This window comes from Xenopus laevis, chromosome 3S (genome assembly GCF_017654675.1).
Source record: "Xenopus laevis strain J_2021 chromosome 3S, Xenopus_laevis_v10.1, whole genome shotgun sequence".
Taxonomy (NCBI): Eukaryota; Metazoa; Chordata; class Amphibia; order Anura; family Pipidae; genus Xenopus; species Xenopus laevis.
Genome location: NC_054376.1, coordinates 3,902,784 through 3,925,254, shown reverse-complemented (window position 1 = coordinate 3,925,254; position 22,471 = coordinate 3,902,784). Strand labels below are relative to the sequence as shown.

Here is a 22,471-nt window from a genome sequence, read left to right as displayed (position 1 = left end):
GGCAAAAATGTAAACAATTCAAAAACTCCAAAATGGCAAAAATAAAAAGCGATTGTTTCAAAAGAACACTGTGTAGAGTTAAAGCACAAGTGCCCCTATAATGCAGTACAGGGATATTTCATGTATACAAATAGCAGGTCAGTATGTGGGAGGTCTGGAGTTACCTGTTCCCACTAAGCGCCTCCTCCTCACCTGTTCCACTTGCTACTGTTACTCCTCACGAGAGGCAGGAATAAGGTTATCAACCAATCCGCTTCCAGCGCCAAAGAGAGGCTTGGCACGCAGTGTGGGAATTCCAGCGTTGCTAGGCAGCCGTGTATACAAAAGTTACCCGGGAGACTTGAGCTGGCCGGTAGCCCGGAGAAGTGGGAGGAGGAGGAGAAGAAGAATCAGAGGGAGGGGAGGATCTCGGGAAAGGCAGCGGGGAGTGAGCAGTGAGAGGATGGGAATCCGTGCCCGGGGGAGAGAGAGTGCAGGTGAGAGATCATGGGGGAGGCAGGAAAAAGCGGAACATTGGCTTAATGGGATTCTGTCATGACTTTTATTTCTAAATGACACTGTTTCACTGCAAATAATTCACTGTACAATATAAAATGTCATTCCTGAAGCAGCAAGTGTATTTAGTTGTAATATTGGTGTGTAGGTGCATCTCAGGTCATTTTGCCTGGTCATGTGATTTCAGAAAGAGCCAGCACTTTAGGATGGAACTGCTTTCTGGCAGCCTGTTGTTTTTCCTTCTCAATGTAACTGAATGTGTCTCAGTGGGACCTGGATTTTACTATTGAGTGTTATTCTTAGATCTACCAGGCAGCTGTTATCTTGTGTTAGGGAGCTGCTATCTGGTTACCTTCCCATTGTTCTGTTGTTTGGCTGCTGGGGGGGGGGTGATATCACCCCAACTTGCAGTACAGCAGTAAAGAGTGACTGAAGTTTATCAGAGCACAAGTCACATGACTGGGGGCAGCTGGGAAACGAACAATATGTCTAGCCCCATGTCAGATTTCAAAATTAAATATAAAAAAAAAATCTGTTTGCTCCTTTGAGAAACGGATTTCAGTGCAGAATTGTGCTGGAGCAGCATTATTAACGGGTGCATTTTGAAAAAAAACATTTCCCCATGACCTTTTAAGGACTGTGTATTTTGGTTTTAGAGGATGCTGGGAGTTGTAGAACATTAACTGCTAAGGGAGAGGGCACAATATTCATATCTTTGTTAGACCCTGACTTCCAGCAATTTTTACCCCACGTTTCAGTGCTACTTCCAGCCCCAGTGGGGTCCCTAGGGAGTCAGAACTATTATCCAACTCTTACTATAGACACCATCTCTCCCTACTATACCTGCTATCCCACAGTCACACTCCCTTCCCAGAGACTATTATCCACTGTTACTATAGGCACCATCTCTCCCTACTATACCTGCTATCCCACAGTCACACTCCCTTCCCAGAGACTATTATCCACTGTTACTATAGGCACCATCTCTCCCTACTATACCTGCTATCCCACAGTCACACTCCCTTCCCAGAGACTATTATCCACTGTTACTATAGACACCATCTCTCCCTACTATACCTGCTATCCCACAGTTACACTCCCTTCCCAGAGACTATTATCCCACTGTTACTATAGGCACCATCTCTCCCTACTATACCTGCTATCCCACAGTCACACTCCCTTCCCAGAGACTATTATCCCACTGTTACTATAGGCACCATCTCTCCCTACTATACCTGCTATCCCACAGTCACACTCCCTTCCCAGAGACTATTATCCCACTGTTACTATAGACACCATCTCTCCCTACTATACCTGCTATCCCACAGTCACACTCCCTTCCCAGAGACTATTATCCCACTGTTACTATAGACACCATCTCTCCCTACTATACCTGCTATCCCACAGTCACACTCCCTTCCCAGAGACTATTATCCACTGTTACTATAGGCACCATCTCTCCCTACTATACCTGCTATCCCACAGTCACACTCCCTTCCCAGAGACTATTATCCACTGTTACTATAGGCACCATCTCTCCCTACTATACCTGCTATCCCACAGTCACACTCCCTTCCCAGAGACTATTATCCACTGTTACTATAGACAACATCTCTCCCTACTATACCTGCTATCCCACAGTCACACTCCCTTCCCAGAGACTATTATCCACTGTTACTATAGACACCATCTCTCCCTACTATACCTGCTATCCCACAGTCACACTCCCTTCCCAGAGACTATTATCCACTGTTACTATAGGCACCATCTCTCCCTACTATACCTGCTATCCCACAGTCACACTCCCTTCCCAGAGACTATTATCCACTGTTACTATAGGCACCATCTCTCCCTACTATACCTGCTATCCCACAGTCACACTCCCTTCCCAGAGACTATTATCCACTGTTACTATAGGCACCATCTCTCCCTACTATACCTGCTATCCCACAGTCACACTCCCTTCCCAGAGACTATTATCCACTGTTACTATAGGCACCATCTCTCCCTACTATACCTGCTATCCCACAGTCACACTCCCTTCCCAGAGACTATTATCCCACTGTTACTATAGGCACCATCTCTCCCTACTATACCTGCTATCCCACAGTCACACTCCCTTCCCAGAGACTATTATCCACTGTTACTATAGACACATCTCTCCCTACTATACCTGCTATCCCACAGTCACACTCCCTTCCCAGAGACTATTATCCACTGTTACTATAGGCACCATCTCTCCCTACTATACCTGCTATCCCACAGTCACACTCACTTCCCAGAGATTATTATCCACTGTTACTATAGGCACCATCTCTCCCTACTATACCTGCTATCCCACAGTCACACTCCCTTCCCAGAGACTATTATCCACTGTTACTATAGACACATCTCTCCCTACTATACCTGCTATCCCACAGTCACACTCCCTTCCCAGAGACTATTATCCCACTGTTACTATAGGCACCATCTCTCCCTACTATACCTGGTATCCCACAGTCACACTCCCTTCCCAGAGACTATTATCCCACTGTTACTGTAGACACCATCTCTCCCTACTATACCTGCTATCCCACAGTCACACTCCCTTCCCAGAGACTATTATCCACTGTTACTATAGGCACCATCTCTCCCTACTATACCTGCTATCCCACAGTCACACTCCCTTCCCAGAGACTATTATCCACTGTTACTATAGGCACCATCTCTCCCTACTATACCTGCTATCCCACAGTCACACTCCCTTCCCAGAGACTATTATCCACTGGTACTATAGACACATCTCTCCCTACTATACCTGCTATCCCACAGTCACACTCCCTTCCCAGAGACTATTATCCACTGTTACTATAGACACATCTCTCCCTACTATACCTGCTATCCCACAGTCACACTCCCTTCACAGAGACTATTTTCCACTGTTACTATAGACACATCTCTCCCTACTATACCTGCTATCCCACAGTCACACTCCCTTCCCAGAGACTATTATCCACTGTTACTATAGGCACCATCTCTCCCTACTATACCTGCTATCCCACAGTCACACTCCCTTCCCAGAGACTATTATCCACTATTACTATAGGCACCATCTCTCCCTACTATACCTGCACAGTCACACTCCCTTCCCAGAGACTATTATCCACTGTTACTATAGGCATCATCTCTCCCTACTATACCTGCTATCCCACAGTCACACTCCCTTCCCAGAGACTATTATCCACTGTTACTATAGGCATCATCTCTCCCTACTATACCTGCTATCCCACAGTCACACTCCCTTCCCAGAGACTATTATCCACTGTTACTATAGGCACCATCTCTCCCTACTATACCTGCCATCCCACAGCTACTATAGAGAGCCTATTGTGCATGGAGTGTTGGGTGTCCAGCTGTTACAATGACTGGATCATTCAAGCTATAAAATATATAATTACACTTAAATTAAAGAGAACAAATGTAAATCAGATTGTTGTCTCTAACAAACTTTCCCCTATACTGAGATTGTAATTGCACTAATTGCTTCATTACTTTCACCCGGAATGGGAGATACTGGAAGTAGAAATCTATATTGGATGTCTCTTCCCAGCAAATCCGCCTTCTTGCATTTAATTGTTTGGTGATTACACTGATTGATTAATTGTGCTGATTTATAAAATGATGGGGTTCCACAATCCTGGTTAAAGGAGAAATAAAGCTTAACTAAAGAAGTAGCTAGAAATGCTGTACATTAGGTTCTGTACCAGCCCAAGGAACCAAAGCTCTTTAGCAGGGAAGATCTGGTCCCTTGAAGAAGCCCACTGAGCATGTGCAGTGCCGCTGACTCATAAAAGAGCCTAACAAGATCCAAGATGGGGAGCTGCTGGGGGCAACTGGATCATTGCTGTTCTAGGGCTGCTGCACCTTTGGGCTGGTACAGTAAATAAAATACACAATTTCTTCACTCAGAAATCACATCTGTGAGGATTTTAACTCCGTTTAATACTATTTTCTTTCTTTAGTTGGAGGGATGAGATAGAGATTTTTCTTAAATGCCATGTCAGCTGATATGAAAAAGGAAGAAGTTCTGTCTGATGGCAGCAGCGTCAGTGATTCTGAGACGGTAAGTTTTGTCATGTAACAAACAAAATAAGTAAGTCCTTGATTCTTTGTACTTATTGTGTTGTCTTAGAAAAGCAATATGGCACCTCCCTCCCATATGTATAAATAGAAATATACAGAGAAGGAATGTTCTGGGCCCACAATAAGCTATACCCTCATACTGTACTGTCTAAGGGAATCAATATGGCACCTCCTCCCATATGTATAAATACAAATATACAGAGAAGGAATGTTCTGGGCACACAATAAGCTATACCCTCATACTGTACTGTCTAAGGGAATCAATATGGCACCTCCTCCTCCCATATGTATAAATACAAATATACAGAGAAGGAATGTTCTGGGCACACAATAAGCTATACCCTCATACTGTACTGTCTAAGGGAATCAATATGGCACCTCCTCCTCCCATATGTATAAATACAAATATACAGAGAAGGAATGTTCTGGGCACAGATCAGTAGGTTGTACAGACAAGTCTTTGCTTTGTTCTACCTGCACATTCACTTGGCACAGATACCCGCAGTGAGTACACACAGATCGCTCTCAGATTCTGCGCTGTGAGCCAAGGAAATCTGAACTGTACGGATCCTGCTCACAAACCGGCCGCCAGCCACTGAAGTGTGAAACTGAGAGTTTGTCCACATGCCATTGTGTGCGGGTGTTGTACAACACACACAGTGGATCCGGTGTCAGGAATGAGGCAACACACTGCACAATCAATGTGATATTCCATTTCTCTCTGGATGAAACATTATGCAAAGCCATGTCATCCCCGCTGCCGAGCAACTGCAATCAAGAGTTCATAAGCGTTTATTGTCTTAATTGTTTCTTCTGGTTGCTGTGGCAGGTGACTTCTCCGGTGGTCTATTCAGTGCCATTCAAGGGCCGGCAATGGGCTCTGGGGGGCCCTGGCCCTTAAAGGATAAGCAAACCTATAAGATAAGTGAATGTAAAATTGATGAAAGTGTTATTCTAAGCACTTTTGTCATGTACATTCATTATTTATTTTCTTTTTATTCCAAGATATTATAGGAGAAGTAAACCCCTTATTAAAAAAAACACTACCCCACAACGAGCCCAGGGGCGTAACTATAGAGGAAGCAGACCCTGCGGCTGCAGGGGGGCCCAGGAGGTATAGGGGCCCCACGAGGCCCTAATTTATATACAATTTCAATAAATATTGGAGAAACAAGTCAACCTCTAAACATTTTGGGGGCCTGAAAAATAATTTGCTGTGGGGCCCAGTAATATCTAGTTACGCCACTGAACGAGCCTCCACCCCCCCCCCCCACCACCAGCCTAGCTGCTACCGCAGGCAAATGCCCCTAACTATATACTTACCCCTCGGTGCAGAGTCACAGCATCGGAGTTCACGGACGCCATCTTCTTCTTCACTCTTCATCGGGTCTTCTTCTGGCACTTCAGCAATTTTCATGACTTTTGGTGCATGTACAGTTGACAAAAACCCGAAGACTGCTGCAACTGTGCATGCGCCGATACAGAACTTACTTCCCGATGAAGACAGAAGAGAAGAAGATGGCTGCCGCGAACTCCGATGCTGTGAATCTAAAGTAAAGAGTTAGGGGCATTTGACCGGGGGCAGCGAGGCTGGGGGGAGGGAGGTCTATGTAAGGAGGAGGAGTAGGGTTTTTTTTAATAAGGGGTTTACTTCTCCTTTAAGGTATACATGTGCTGTTAATATGAATGAATTTTGTTCCAACAGCGCCACCTGCTGGTCAGTTTCTGACCAGTCTGACCAGCAAGTAGTCAAGGAAGTTGTCAGGAGAAAGAAAGAGGCTGATGTTCTTCTGCTTAGGAAAGATTTGAGAAAGGTTTCTAATTGTTTTGCTAAGTAGAAGGTTTTAAAGGTTTACGTTTCCTTTAATACATTGCTTTCCCCTGCTCAAATAAAGGACTATTTAACTAAAGGCTGGAACTGTTATATTTCCCTTGAAGTACCATTATGTAAAACAGACATGTGATCAAGACTCCTCCAGGTAGAGTCCTGCGCGGGTCCATTTTTTGGGACCCGTACCCGCAACCTGCAATCCGCAACCCGCATTCTTACCCGCTTGGACCCCCGACCCGCAAGTACCTTCTCTGCAACCCGGACCCGCGACCCGCTGACCATCAAGAATCAGGAAGTGCTGTCATAAACCGGAAGTGACATCATCGAAGTAGATATGATCAGAAAAAGGGAGTAAAGCCGGAAGTGCTGTCATTGTGTACAGGAAATGACATCATCGGAAGTGGACGTGACCAGAAAAAAGGAGCAAATATTGATATGGAGACCCGCCCCGACCCGCTGCAGGACTCTACCTCCAGGGCTGATTTTGGGGTCCCCTAGATGGGTCAACTAGTTTAAACTCTTATGTCCTGTCAGACTAACCTGTGTCTAATCGCCTGCAACAAGCCCGACTGTTCATGTGGATATTTGCAGAGAAGCAGTTAAACTTTACAATAAATGTAACGAGGGATCTCCACCGAAGCCAATGAGGGATCTTCACCTACCCAAGAAAGCTATTTCATGGGAGAACTCTGAGATTACATAGTTCTCTGTATACGGTAGGCTACTTATAGTGACCCATTTCATTCCGCCCCATTGTTTCTCACTGCAGAAATGAGTTTCCCTGACAGAGAGGATTAATGACTGTGAAAATGTATCCGGGAAGCAGCGGTATAATCTCTATAAACAAACGGACGGCATCACCTCTTCCTTTCATTAATTTATAATGGGGTCAGTAAGGGTCGAGAGATTCTCTTTAATTCCACCCCTGGTCTGTTATAAATATCAGTGGGGGGGAAAGGTGCTGGCAGTTTAGAGGTGTATGAAAGTATTTGTCATTCTGTCCTGGGTTCTCCCATTCCTCACACCTCCCTCTGTGTTATTGCATAACCTATTGACAAGTGTGTTTTTGTCTTTTTTTTCTTGGCCTCGGCCCTGGACTTTTTAAGTCCCCCAGTAAGCAGCCATCACTTTGTTCTAGCCCCACCCATTCCCTTGAGTTACAGCTCCCGTGCCCCTCCTCTGTGAACCCAACTTTGCTAGTAAATTTGTTTTATCCATTTTTATATTGTAATAATAATAATAATAATAATAATGTCTGTTTAAAACAGGAAGAAGATCCCTATACTTCATATGACTCCCCAGAATTACGTGCCTATAATTACCCAGGTAAGTGCTCATGTATTGTTCAGAACCAGGGGAGTATTTTTGGGGTTCAGTCACTGAATGAAGGGGAGGGGGAGTAGCTGTTGTCATCCTATTCTTGGGATACTGTAAAGGTGTGGTTCCCCCTTAAGTTAACATTTTTATGTAGGAAATTTTCACTTGGTTTTCACTAGTAATTTTTTTTTTTTATAGTTTTTAAATGATTTGCCTTCATCTTTCCAACATGGGGGTCACTGGCAGCGAAACAAACGATTGCTCTTTGAGGCTACAATTTTATTGCTATTGTAACTTTTTATTGCTTATCTTTCTATACATGCCCTCTCCTATTCATGCTCCAGTCTTTCATTCAACCTCTGTCTGGTTGCTAGGGCAGATAAGACCCTAGCATCCAGACCATAAAAAAATTAGAATATTATTAGAATATCAACATCTGCATCATACTAAAAGTTCATTTAAAAGTGAACAATGCCTTTAAAGGGAAACTCCACCTATTCCTTATCCTTCCTTATCTTTCTATACATGCCCTCTCCTATTCATACTCCAATGTTTCTTTCAAACCTCTGCCTGGTTGCTAGGGCAAATAAGACCCCAGCAACAGGATAGCTGCTATAATACCATACTTGAGAGCTGCTGAAAAAAACAACTAAATAACTGAATACAATTACAATACAGATATTGTAATTGCAACTTCTGTTAGAGAGCTGTTAGGCCAGGGCCAGACGATTGTGGATGATTTTGGAGCTGAAATGCAACAAATTTGCATTTTGCGCTGGTATTCAGAAGACAAGGGGAGCAGCAGGGCAGTGGTGATTCAGTTGTACCCCATTATACCGGGCACAGCCGCACACACTCATGGGGAAAGCCGCAGTCCCAGCACACGTCATTCCTGGGTGCCGGGAGTATTTTGTAACCACCATGAATATTTATGGGAAAGTTTAGCAAGCCTTCGCAGAACGCACGATATCTGACACCCGGTTTGAAGTGGCTCGGGGTAACTGCAGTAATGTTATACTGATGTCATGTCCCCCCAGACTGTGTTTTCTCTAAGTGCTCGTATAGAGCTCCTTTTGCCTGAGCTCTGCTGCGTCCAGTTTTAAAAGGGCCTGTACACAGACGCATGTAAGTGCGGACGCAGGTGGAACGTAAGATGCTGCTGGAGGTATACATGCATCCGTGTGAGTACAGCCCAGTTCGTCTGCAGGAGCCCTTAGTCACGTGTTGGCTCCGTATAAAACGCACAAGTGCACAATTTATTGCAGGACCCTCTGACAGTTTCGCACTATTTATACCCAAAACCACCCAGTTGGTAGGGTATTTACAGTCGCAACACTGACCCTAAATGCATTAGTGCGAGGGAACCCTGGAATAAGAATCTGCCTGGACCTTCCCTTTGCTACTAAAGCTCTTACCTTTCCTGGCCCTTTAAATAAGCCTCCCTCCGTCACGGAGCTGCGGGTGGGTGCACCTGTGCGTCGGGAGATTGATGGGTGCACTTCTCTTATTTATTGTTTATATCAGGGTGATGAATGGTCTTTTCTAGTTGCTAATGTAGCGCTTATTTGCCCCCCCCTGCTAAAGGGGCGGGTGATTTATCCTGCGCGGTGTTGATGTTGCATTTCAATCGTCTGACAGTGATAACATTATATATATATATAGTGAATAAAGTACCCCCTCTTGTAAAATAGAAGGATATTATAAGTTACCGAGGAGTTTCATGACCATATAAAAGTACGAGGCCGAAGGCCGAGTGTTTTTATACAGGTCATGGAACTCCGAGGTAACTTCTAATATCCTTATATTTTGCAACTGGGGGTACTTTATTTATTATAATACACAAGTTTTAGTTAGTCATGTGACAGAAATGACATCAGAACTCACCGTTTATAAGGATATAATTTACAGGATATTCATGGCTTTTGTGTATTATATATATATATATATATATATATATATATATATATATATATATATATATATATATATATATATATATATATATATATATATATATATAATACACAAAGCCATGAATATCTTGTAAATTATATCCTTATAAACTTGAGTTTCTGTCACATGACTCGCTGAAATTTGTGTATTATAATAAATAAAGTATCCCCAGTTGCAAAATATAAGGATATTAGAAGTTACCTCGGAGTTCCATGACCTGTATAAAAACACTTTATTCACTATATATATTATACATTATATCCGCACGTTCTATAGTGAATAAAGTTCCATGACCACGTCACATAGGGGAGTAAAGCTCTTTCCATTTCTTAGGCCCCCTTTTAAGAGGGAGGTATTTTGGCCCTTTAAATTAACTGTTTCATTATCAGGCATGTACATTTTATTTGTATTTCACCTGACAGTTGCTCCTTACGTGGGAGCGTATTGCTCCGCGAGCTTCGTTAGCAGTGAGCGGTAATTAAATGCAGCAGATGAATGAATCATAAAGGGGAATGGGTGGTACTGATCCGTATGGGCCACGTTTCCCTTATGTTCCCTCAGTGCTCGGGATACAGAAACCGCATAGAAACGGCTCCTAATGAACAAAAAGCACCAGATTCAACAAAATAAAAAACACTCCTGTAATTACGGAGACGAGCGTCTGCGCCTGGTTAATTACAAACGCCTTTATCTGCTTATCATACAGCTTTAAAGGGGAACTTTCCTTCATCTGTGACTGCAGCCCAGAGCATCTGCACAAGATAATATGCGGGGGGGGGGTATTCTTCCCTGCTGTTGGGGCTGATACAGAAGCCCAAACAAATAAGGTGCAGCATTTGTAGCCTTCTTCTCTGCACTGCTGGTTCTGACTCTTGAATCAATGGAACAGAAGGTAAACAAACTTGGATAACTGACTTCTGCTACATTATTACAAGGCTGCTGCCATAATTGTACCCCTGTGTCTCCCTCCTATCTAATCACCCCCCACGCCCACTATAGGCAAGCATTACTCCTCCTTAAAGGAGAACTAAACCCTAAAAATGAATGTAGCTAAAAATGACATATTTTATATAGTGAACTTGTTGCACGAGGCTAAAATTTGAGCTTGTCAATAGCAGCAATGATCCAGGACTTCAAACTTGTCACAGGGGGTCACCATCTTGGAAAGTGTCTGTGACACTCACATGCTCAGTGGGCTCTGATTGGCTGTTGAGAAGCTAAGCTTAGGGCTCGTCACTAATTATCCAGCAGAAAATGACCTTCCCTGGCTGTAATATAAGCTGATGCTACAGGTTTGCTGATTATTAAATTCTGATGCTAATTGCACTGGTTTCTGTGCTGCCATGCAGTAATTATGTGTATTAATTACTAATCAGCCTTATATTGTGACATTTCTATTCTATGTGTACTGTATATTGTGAGTGGCTCCCTAAGCTCAGTAAGTGACAGCAGCACAGAGCATGTGAATCAGTGAATCAGCAGAAAAGAAGATGGGGAGCTACTGGGGCATCTTTGGAGACACAGATCTTTACTGCTTAAGGGCTGTGGTTGTCTTGGGCTGGTACAGAAGCACAAAAAATAATCTACAACATTTCTACCTACTTCTAGTCTTTTCTTGTCCTTTAAACCCCTTTTTTATATTGCAACTCTCTCCATACAAGCAGCTACACTAATCCTAAAGCAAAGGCTTTTCACTAAAATCCCACGATTACTGAATCATTTGAAAACAGTAATTACCCAACGCCCCCACATGCGAGGCTGGAACGTGAGAATTTAAAAAATGGCCATGCAGATGTTCTGCCGAATGCGACTGCTGAATATTAAAAAGTACAACACGAATGAGAAATAAGGCACCCAGCGCTGGGGCCACATCAAAAGCAGATTAAGAAGTCAGGCCTTGTCTATCTATTGGGAAAAGCCTCATTATTGCTGATACTGCTGTTTATTCTCCCTTTGTGTATGGCACGCTCTGATAGGCTGAGCAAACAGCGAGATTGCAATATCAATATTTAGCAAGCAAACTGGCAGTGAGAAAGCCGATTTTACACCTCCGTCCCCTGCATTGATCACCATTGGAGTAAACAAAAAAGCAAAGAAGAGAAAGAAGGATGGGCTGCACTACAGAGTCCGTAATGGAGGATCCTGTATTGTTATTAAAGGGGTTGTTCACCTTTAAATTAACTGTTAGTAGGATGCAGAGAGGGATATTCTGAGACAATTTGCAATTGGCCATCATTACTTATTATTTAAGTTATTTACTGTAGCTTTTTATTCAGCAGCTCTCCAGTTTGCAATTTCAGCCATCTGGTTGCTAGGGTCCAAATTACCCTAGCAACCATGCAGACAATGGAATATGAATAGGAGAGGCCTGAATAGAAAGAGGAGCAATAGACTTAGCAGTAACATGTGTAGCCTTTTTTTTTTTTTTTGATGGGGTCAGTGACCCCTGTTTGAAAGCAGGGAAGAGTCAGAAGAAGAAGGCAAATAATTAGGGATGCACCGAATCCAGGATTCAGTTCGGGATTCGGGCAGGATTCGGCCTTTAGTGCATGGCCGAAACCAAATCCTAATTTGCATATGTAAATTAAGTGTGGGAAGGGAAATCACGTGACTTTTTGTCACAAAACAAGGAAGCAAAAAACATTTTTCCCATCTTTTCCTTTCCCGCCCCTAATTGCATATGCAAATTCGGTTCGGTATTCAGCCGATTCTCTCACGAAGGATTCAGGGATTTGGCTGAATCCCAAAAAGTGGGTTCGGTACATTCCTACAAATAATAATAAAGAAATTAAAAAAAAACAATAGAAATTAAACAATAAAGACCATTTGAAAAGTTGCTTAGAACTGGACATTCTGTGACATGCTAACAGTTAATTTAAAGGGGAACTAACTTTTTTTTTTATAGACCCATGGGGTCTATACAGTAATGGTCAGTAAGGAATAGGTTTCTTTACTAAGTAGATATACATAATCTGCATTCAGTGTATGGCCTGTATTAAAGGGGCACATCAAGCTGATTTTGTTGCCCTGAGGCTGGAGTCAAATTATTACCGTCCATCAGCAAGTGTTGGACTGGGGGGCCGACCGGGAAAAAAAGTGCCTGTTTCACTTTAAACAGCAGCCACAAAAGGATAAAATCAATGTATTTGCCCTTTAGCCCCTGAGCTTGTAATGCAGGCGATACTGTGCCTTAGTAAATCAGATACCGCCCTGTAATGAGAATTTGCTGATGGCGTAAAGATTTCGAGGCCTGTAAATAATGAATGTGCTTTATGATGAGGGGGGCTCATCTGTAATTCATGGGGGAGCAGCAGGGGGTTACTTGTTCTCTTTGCTATAGGGTGGGGCTTCCTATTATGCACCGCCTAGGGGAGGAGATTTTCGAGAAGAAGCCCCACCTCCTCGCCCTGCACAGGAAACATGTTTTGTTGCTGCAAAATAATCGATTTTTCAGCCAGAACCTGCCAAACCCACAGCCAAACCGCACACCCCTCTCCTTTCCCATCCATATATATATATATATATATATATATATATATATATATATATATCGGAAGAGCGAGCACACACAGGTCTTAGCAGAAAAACAAAAAGTGTTTATTGAACAAAAAAACTAACGTTTCGGCTAGCACTCTAGCCTTTCTCAAAGTGAGAAAGGCTAGAGTGCTAGCCGAAACGTTAGTTTTTTTGTTCAATAAACACTTTTTGTTTTTCTGCTAAGACCTGTGTGTGCTCGCCTCTCTTCCGATATCCACTATTGTCTTGCTGTTAGCACCCAGGCAACAAACACCTTTATACGAGTTGTGCTGGCTTTTTCTTCCTTTATATATATATATATATATATATATATATATATATAAACAATTCCTGTTCTTCATTCCCAGGTAACTCCTTCCATGATGTCTACTCACAGCGCACCACCCAGATTGTGTTCCAATACCATTCGGGAAGGAAGATCGCCAGGCTGAGAGCCCCCCGAGATCTCTATGGAGTATCGTCTGCCAGTTTCCTTCATCTGCCCCGTTGGCCTTACGAATGTGAAGTGCTGAAGGAGAAGGTGGAGCACATTGGTGAGTGACATGTGTATTTATTTTCCCTTTGATTTAGTTATAAATTCAGCAGAAATGTATCCCCTAAGTTTGCTCATAGTCTGTACAAAGAGATCCCATAAAACTATGGCAGCATAGGTATTCCCTGTACTAAGCACAATTCAGCAGGAACAGTCCCCTAAGTTTACTCATAGTCTGTACAGAGAGATCCCATAAAACTATGGCAGCATAGGTATTCCCTGTACTAAGCACAATTCAGCAGGAACAGTCCCTAAGTTTGCTCATAGTCTGTACAGAGAGATCCCATAAAACTATGGCAGCATAGGTATTCCCCTGTACTAAGCACAATTCAGCAGGAACAGTCCCTAAGTTTGCTCATAGTCTGTACAGAGAGATCCCATAAAACAATGGCAGCATAGGTATTCCCTGTACTAAGCACAATTCAGCAGGAACAGTCCCTAAGTTTGCTCATAGTCTGTACAGAGAGATCCCATAAAACAATGGCAGCATAGGTATTCCCTGTACTAAGCACAATTCAGCAGGAACAGTCCCCTAAGTTTGCTCATAGTCTGTACAGAGAGATCCCATAAAACTATGGCAGCATAGGTATCCCCTGTACTAAGCACAATTCAGCAGGAACCAAAGAATTTGGTATACTTTAATGTGTAACCCTTCCTTTATCTCCAGAATGGAATCCCCCCACCCCAGAGCTGATGTACCGTCCGACAGCTTTAGAGAAAGAGGCAGAGTGTGTGGGACCCTCAGAAGGAAAGGTGGTCTATGAGACCAGTGAAGGTGGGTGCTAGTGCTATTAATAATATTATCGGCAGCAATGTACAGAGTCGCTTTGCACCAGTCGCTTTGTACACAGTGTTCCCCAATAAATTCATGCATGTGTTACACGGGGTCCCCCAGGACACAGAACCCCACCCCCATGCCAGCAGAGAGCTAATATAGAAGCCCCCTGCTTGAACCTGTGTATAGATCCCTCATACAGTGATTAAATGCTCAGCGGCGGTTATTATTATTATTATTGTTGCCAAAGCCGCTGGTGAGTCACACAGTAAAAGTGCGCTGCCTTCTGAGCCAATCATTCGCCTTCCTGCCCACTTCTATTTTTAATACAACAACTTTTTATATTTTTGGCAAAATAATTGCCTTATAAACAGCCGGTTGAAAATGTCAGATCCCCTCCCCCATGATCTTTCCGTGTCCCTAATTGCTCATATTGTAAGAATGTCGCCGAGCTCTCTAGTTAGACACTGAGCCAAACGCCCGACTTCTGCCCCCCCGATTCTCATACGTTCATCTTTGTACTCGGGAATGTTCTAAAGGTGTTTAACCCCTTATGTCTCCTTCTGGTTTGGATTTAAAGGAACAGTGTAAAAATAAAAACTGGGTAAATAGATAGGCTGTAGAAAATAAAAAAATATACCTAATATAGTTCGTTATCCAAAAATGTAAAGTATAAAGGCTGGAGTGACTGGATGTGTAATAGTGATGTGTGGGCAGGCCCAATACCCGCGGGTCGGGCAGGTTCAGGCCGACCCACGCACGATCCTTTCCGGGTCGCGGGCGACCTTCCAAATGCCGGCTTCCGAGTTGAATTATTAAACACTTGCGCCTCTTGCTCCGCCCCTTTTGTGATGTCATCAGCGGGGCAGGTCGGCACAGGTCTATAAGGAGCTTTAAAGTTGGGCTCGGGCGGGAAAAGCCTGACCCGCACATCACTAATGTGTAAAATAATAGCCAGAACACTACTTCCTGCTTTGCAGCTCTCTTACTTTGTACTGATTGGTTACCAGGCAGTAACCAATCGGAGACTTGAAGAGGGTCACATGGGACATAACTGTTGCTTTTGATTCTGAGCTGAATGCTGAGGATCAATTGCAAACTCACTGAACAGTTATGTCCCATGTGGCCCCCCTTAAAGGATCAGTAACATCAAATATTTTTTAAAAAAAAAATAAGTTGGTATACTACGGAAAAAAAAACACCAACACATATTAATCATTTAAAGTCTTTATTTAGAAATAACTTACCGAATCTCCGCTTGCGCTCCTCTTCAGAAAAGGCGATCCATCCTTTGGCACTCGATTTCTCCTCCCTGCCTTCCTTATAGGAGATAGCCAGGGAGGAGAAATTGAGCGCCGCACAATGGATCGCCTTTTCTGAAGAGGAGCGCAAGTGGAGTTTCGGTCAGTTATTTCTAAATAAAGACTTTTCAATTTTAAATGTTTTAATATGTGTTGGTGTTTTTTTTTGTAGTATACAAACTAATTTTTTTGTAAAAAAAAAATTGATATTTCTGATCCTTTAAAGTCACTGACTAACTCAGCGTTAGAGAGCTGAAAAGCAGGAAGTAGTGTTCTGGCTATTATGTTACACATCCACTCACTCCAGCCTTTATATATTACATTTTTGGCTAACTAACTATATTAGATACATTATTTATTTTGCACAGCCTGTCTATTTACCCAGTTTTTATTTTTATACTGAACAATTCTTTTAGAAGGAATGGCAGCTCCATTTATGACCCTGTTTTTTATGCCAATGGATGATGCATGGGATATGGGCAGGGTTGCCATCAGAAATAACGGGGGCCCCATATGCACAACAGGCAACACCCCCATCCAGCCCAACTCCTGACCCTTCTAAACCTACAGTTCAACAACACCACACCCCTTTTACCAGATCCCTACACAATGGGTTTGCTGAGATGAGCCCTCAACCTAACTGAACCCCTGTGGGATGTACTGGAACCCCAGCTGTGAGCCCCAACATCACTAATGATCTTGTGACTGAATGGAGGCAACTCCCAGCAACAATGTTCCAACATCTAGTGGAACCTTCCCAGAAGCACCGGGAGAGTTATAGCCCCAAAAGAAGGGGTAACCCAACAGAACCCCTGTAGGATGGAACCCCGACTGTGAGCCTGATCCCCAACATCAGTGGCCAACCTGACTAATGCTCTTGTGGCTGAATGGAAGCAACTCCCAGCAACAACAACAACTAGTGGTAACCTTCCCAGAAGCACCGGGACAGTTATAGGGGCAACTTCATATTCGTCCCCTTGATTTGGGAATGAGATTTTTGGGTGGGGGGCTCATGTGCCCTGTAGTTCTACTTTAATAGTAATGATTGGCCGGCTCTAGGGCTGTTGATTTTATTGTGATCTTACTCTTTCTTTTTATCAGGTAACAAAGGGCCGTACTTCATGTACTCCCAGGTGGGCGGACACTGCACCCCACTCAAGCAGACGCACTCACGCAGCCGGGAGAAGGCCGACAATACGCTTGAGTTTGAGGCTCGCTTCGAAAGCGGAAATCTGCAGAAAGTAGTCCAGGTGTAGGTGCAGTGTATCGGGGTGCATTAGTAGTGGCAGCTTGAGCAGAGGGCTGAGGTTGTATTGATGGGTTCTATTCTCCTTTAACAGGAGCTCTGTCTGTTAAATAAAAGAAAAAGGTTTCATTCCATGTGCACCAGCTCCTCCTGGAGGCCAGATAGCTCCTCCTGGAGGCCAAATAGAAACTCATGGAGGCCGAATGGCTCCTCCTTGAGACCAAATAGAAACTCATGGAGGCCGAATGGCTCCTCCTTGAGGCCTAATAGAAACTCATGGAGGCTGAATGGCTCCTCCTTGAGACCAAATAGAAACTCATGGAGGCCAAATAGCTTCTCCTGGAGGCCAAATAGAAACTCATGGAGGCCGAATGGCTCCTCCTTGAGACCAAATAGAAACTCATGGAGGCCGAATGGCTCCTCCTTGAGGCCTAATAGAAACTCATGGAGGCTGAATGGCTCCTCCTTGAGACCAAATAGAAACTCATGGAGGCCAAATAGCTCCTCCTGGAGGCTAAATAGAAACTCATGGAGGCCGAATGGCTCCTCCTTGAGACCAAATAGAAACTCATGGAGGCCGAATGGCTCCTCCTTGAGACCAAATAGAAACTCATGGAGGCCAAATAGCTCCTCCTGGAGGCCAAATACAAACTCATGAAGGCCGAATGGCTCCACCTTGAGGCCAAATACAAACTCATGGAGGCCGAATGGCTCCTCCTTGAGACCAAATAGAAACTCATGGAGGCCAAATAGCTCCTCCTGGAGGCTAAATAGAAACTCATGGAGGCCGAATGGCTCCTCCTTGAGGCCAAATAGAAACTCATGGAGGCCAAATAGCTCCTCCTGGAGGCCAAATAGAAACTCATGAAGGCCAAATAGCTCCCCCTGGAGGCCGAGTAGCTCCTCCTGGAGGCCAAATAGAACCTTCTGAAAATTCTGCAAACTTTTTACCTTTCCGGACTGGAACTGGCTTCCTGGGGTGCAGCGCTGAGTCCAGCCAATGGCAGGCACCCGTTAATCTGGTACAAACCAGGTCCATTTCAGAAATCTATTACCTGGATTTTCATTTTCTCAGCGTGAAAGCTTCCCCCCCCCCCCAGTTGCTCCTGCCACTTTCTGCCTTTGTCATGGAATAAATTGCCATAAATTCACTTAGTAACTGTGCATAATAATGAGATAAATCACTATCTCTCGTCTGGCACCTGACAGGCCATAGTCGTATTATACCGGCTGCTTGAGCCATGTGCCCGCTGTCATTACTTGGATACAGAATATCATTTCTTATCTAGATTAAAGGGGTGGTTCACTGTCAGTTAACTTTTTTTTCCCGTATGTTGAAGAATGGACCATTTTAAACAACTTTTAAATTGGCCTTCATTATTTATTTGTTATAGTTTTTTTAATTATTTTCCTTTTTATTCTAACTCTTTCCAGGTTTCAAATGGGGGGGGTCACTGACCCCATCTAAAAAACAAATACTCTAAGGCTACACATTTATTGTTATTGATGCTTTTTATTCCTCCTCTTTCTATTCAGTCCCTCCTATTCATATTCCAGTCTCTTGTTCAAATCAGTGCATGGTTGCTATAGCCTACAGTATAACTAACTTTTAGTATGTTGTAGAATGGCTAATTGTAAGCAACTTTTCAATTGGCCTTCATTTTTTCTTTTATAGTGTTTCTAAATTATGTGATTTCTTCAGACACTTTTCCAGCTTTCAAGTGGGGGGTCACTGACCCCATCTAAAAATCAAATGCTCTGTAAGGCTTCAAATGTAGTTATTGCTGTTTTTTATTCCTCATTTTTTTTTATATTCAGGCCTCTCCTATTCATAGTCCAGTCTCTTATTCAAATCATTGCATGGTTACTAGGGTATTTGGGACCCTAGCAAGCAGACGGCTGAAATTGCAAACTGCTGAATAAAAAGCTAAATAACTCAAAAACTGCAAATAATAAAAAATGAAAACCAATTGCAAATGGTCTCAGAATATCCCTCTCTACATCATACTAACAGTTAATTTAAAGGTGAACAGCCCCTTTAAAGTAAGATCAGGAAGGGTGTAGACTTTCTATTATATAGGAATACACTGACCTTATTGGTAATACCTAATAGGCAGTAGTGTTGGTTCCTATCAGATCCAGTTGACTTATCTCTTACCTTCTGGTCTCCTAGAGGTGAATACGACTACCACTTAACCCTTCGCACAGACCTGTACACTGACCGCCACACGCAGTGGTTCTACTTCCGAGTCCGAAACACCCGAGCCGGCGTCCATTACCGATTCACCATCGTCAACCTCAGGAAGCCGTCCAGCCTTTACAGCCGTGGCATGCGGCCGCTCGTATATTCTGAGGCAGAGGCAAAAAAACTCGGCGTTGGCTGGCACAGAACCGGAGAGAATATAAAGTATTACAGGAACAACCTGAGCCAAAATGGCCAGCCGTTCTTCTCTCTGTCTTGGACCTTCCGCTTCCCGCACAATATGGACACCTGCTACTTTGCACATTGTTATCCTTATACCTACTCCAACCTGCAGGATTACTTGGCCAGTATCACCCGTGATCCGGAACGTTCCAAGTACTGTAAGATCAGAGTCCTGTGCCGTTCCTTAGCTGGGAACATGGTGTATGTACTGACCATCACCAACCCGTCTCCTGCTACCGACCGACCAATGAAGAAGAAAGCAGTGATAGTAACAGCCAGGGTCCACCCGGGGGAAACCAACAGCTCATGGGTGATGAAGGGTTTCCTGGATTATATTCTAAGCTCCAGTAATGATGCCCAGGTCTTACGCGATTCCTTCGTCTTCAAAGTGGTACCGATGCTGAACCTGGACGGGGTGATTGTGGGCAATTACCGCTGCTCTCTGACTGGCCGCGACCTGAACCGCAACTACAAGTCCAGGCTGAAAGATTCCTTTCCGTCTATCTGGTTCACCCGCAACATGATCAGGCGGTGAGTTATGGGGCTTCCATTGTAGGTGGTCGTTGACTATTGGAATCTTCCATCAGACCCAGTTGATATCTGAAAGTGCCTCAGCCAGGTTCTCATTTGGGTAGTAAGCTGTAAATTCACTCAGTGTCCCCCAGTATTGGGGTTTCAGTCTATCTGGTTCACCCACAACATGATCAGGCGGTGAGTTATGGGGCTTCCATTGTAGGCGGCCGTTGACTATTGGAATTTTCCACCAGGCGCAGTTGGCCTCTGAATGTGCCTCAGCCAGGTTCTCATTTGGGTAGTAAGCTGTAAATTCACTCAGGGCCCCCCAGTATTTTGGTTTCAGTCTATCTGGTTCACCCACAACATGATCAGGTGGTGAGTTATGGGGCTTCCATTGTAGGCGGCCGTTGACTATTGCAATCTTCCACCAGGCCCAGTTGATATCTGAATGAGCCTCAATAAGGTTCTCAGAGAAGTAGGCTGCAAATTCACTCAGGGCCCCCAATAATTATGGGACCCCATGCTACAAGGGTCTGCTCCTCAGTTATGAGTCCCCTGGGTGGTGGGTCCTGCCAATAAGGAAAAAAAGGGCCCCAGTGGAAAAAAAAGGCCCTTTGATTCGCAGCCTGCAAACTGCACTTATCCAACTGAGAGACCCTCCGCCATGGGGCCCCTGACTACAGTATCCCCTGATTTGAGTCAAGAGAAACAAAGGTTAAAGAATAAGTAAACCTTTAAATTAAATGAATGAAAAATTGATGAGAGTGTTATTCTAAGCACTTTTGTGATTTACATTCATCATTTATTTTCTTTTTATTCCAAGATATTAAGGGATACATGTGCTGTTAATATGAATGAATTTGGTTCCAACAGCGCCACCTGCTGGTCAGTTTCCCACCAGTCTGACCACCAAGTAGTCAAGGAAGTTGTCAGGAGAAAGAAAGAGGCTGATGTTCTTCTGCTTAGGAAAGATTTGAGAAAGGTTTCTAATTGTTTTCCTAAGCAGAAGAACATCAGAGCAGCCTCTTTCTTTCTCCTGACAACTTCCTTGACTACTTGGTGGTCAGACTGGTCAGAAACTGACCAGCAGGTGGTGCTGTTGGAACAAAATTCATTCATATTAACAGCACATGTATCCCTTAATATCTTACAATAAAAAGAAAATAAATGTAAATGACAAAAGTGCTTAGAATAACACTCTCATCAATTCTACATTCATTTCTTTTATAGGTTTACTTATCCTTTAAACCTTTTCCTCCTCCACTTGTGGGGTTGAAGCTTATAACAGTGAGATATGACCAGGGAGGCAATAAACACGTCCCATGTTTACATAACATTATATATATGTGCTAATAATGTCAGTGGCAGGAGTATTAGTGTAATAATTAGTGCCCACACACCAGCAATATAACGATGAAAGGAGCCCGGCCCATATATCACACCCCATGTTGCCTCGCCTCCTCTTGTTTTTAATGAAGTTTGATAAATCTCAGACTATAATTTACTTATTTATCTCCTTTAATTCATTCTACCCAAGGGACCTGCAAACTGATATCAGAGTTTAATTGGTGCTACTAATATGGAGCTGCCAACGCTTCAGTAATAATAAGCCCGTGGATAAATATTGCCCCCTGCTGGTGGAGCTGAGAATCCTGGGAAATGGAGAGAATAAGCCCCACGCTGCTTGATCCTGAAATGCAAAATCCTGAAATGCAAATAAAATAAACTGTTTTCTGACTTGCATTCAGTTTAAAGGCACAGGCGCATGGTATGCATTCTCCAGGGAATTAGCCAGCAAGTCAGTGGCACAGTATAAATAAGAGAGAGATAATAGTCACTATAATAATAACCACAGGGGCTACAATCAGCGCTGTCCATCTCACTTCCACACGGACGCCTTAAATCTGTTGACGTGGGGCTGATTACCTTAAATGATCTGCCTGCTGCTGTCACTCAGTTTGGTGTCTGATCACAGGGAGCTGATTTCACTCACAAATGTTCAGCAACAAGAAGCTCTCAATTCTGGCATTTTTTCTTAATAAAATTCAGAGAGCGGTCTGCTGTGAGTGGAGGAAGAGCTCCCTCTAGTGCTCAGAGTTCCCTGTATAACTCAGCCTGCAGCCTTGTGCCTTTATATGGTCACAGAACAACCCCTCAGTGACTTCTAATATCCTTATCATTTACAGTAGGGGTACATTATCCCTTATAATACATGAGTGATACTCAGAGATCCCTGTATAACTCAGCCTGTAGCCTTGTGCCTTTATATGGTCACAGAACAACCCCTCAGTGACTTCTAATATCCTTATCATTTACAGTAGGGGGTACATTATCCCTTATAATACATGAGTGATACTCAGAGTTCCCTGTATAACTCAGCCTGCAGCCTTGTGCCTTTATATGGTCACAGAACAACCCCTC

General features: G+C 43.6%; 1 protein-coding gene across 2 annotated transcripts in view; it reads left to right on the top strand.

Moving 5' to 3' along the window:
• Nucleotides 1–319: 319 nt before the first annotated feature.
• The window catches only part of agbl3.S (AGBL carboxypeptidase 3 S homeolog), a 35,159-nt gene continuing 13,007 nt past the window's right edge, over nt 320–22,471 (top strand). The window contains exons 1-7 of one of the 2 annotated variants that reach the window (XM_041587893.1): nt 320–476; nt 4,497–4,597; nt 7,717–7,774; nt 13,603–13,788; nt 14,455–14,562; nt 16,965–17,115; nt 19,283–20,065. In XM_041587893.1, the coding sequence (XP_041443827.1) occupies nt 4,532–4,597; nt 7,717–7,774; nt 13,603–13,788; nt 14,455–14,562; nt 16,965–17,115; nt 19,283–20,065 (1,352 nt within the window). In that variant the 5' untranslated portion in view covers nt 320–476; nt 4,497–4,531. The remainder of the gene's footprint in view (nt 477–4,496; nt 4,598–7,716; nt 7,775–13,602; nt 13,789–14,454; nt 14,563–16,964; nt 17,116–19,282; nt 20,066–22,471) is intronic. The other variant, XM_041587892.1, reaches the window with a different exon arrangement.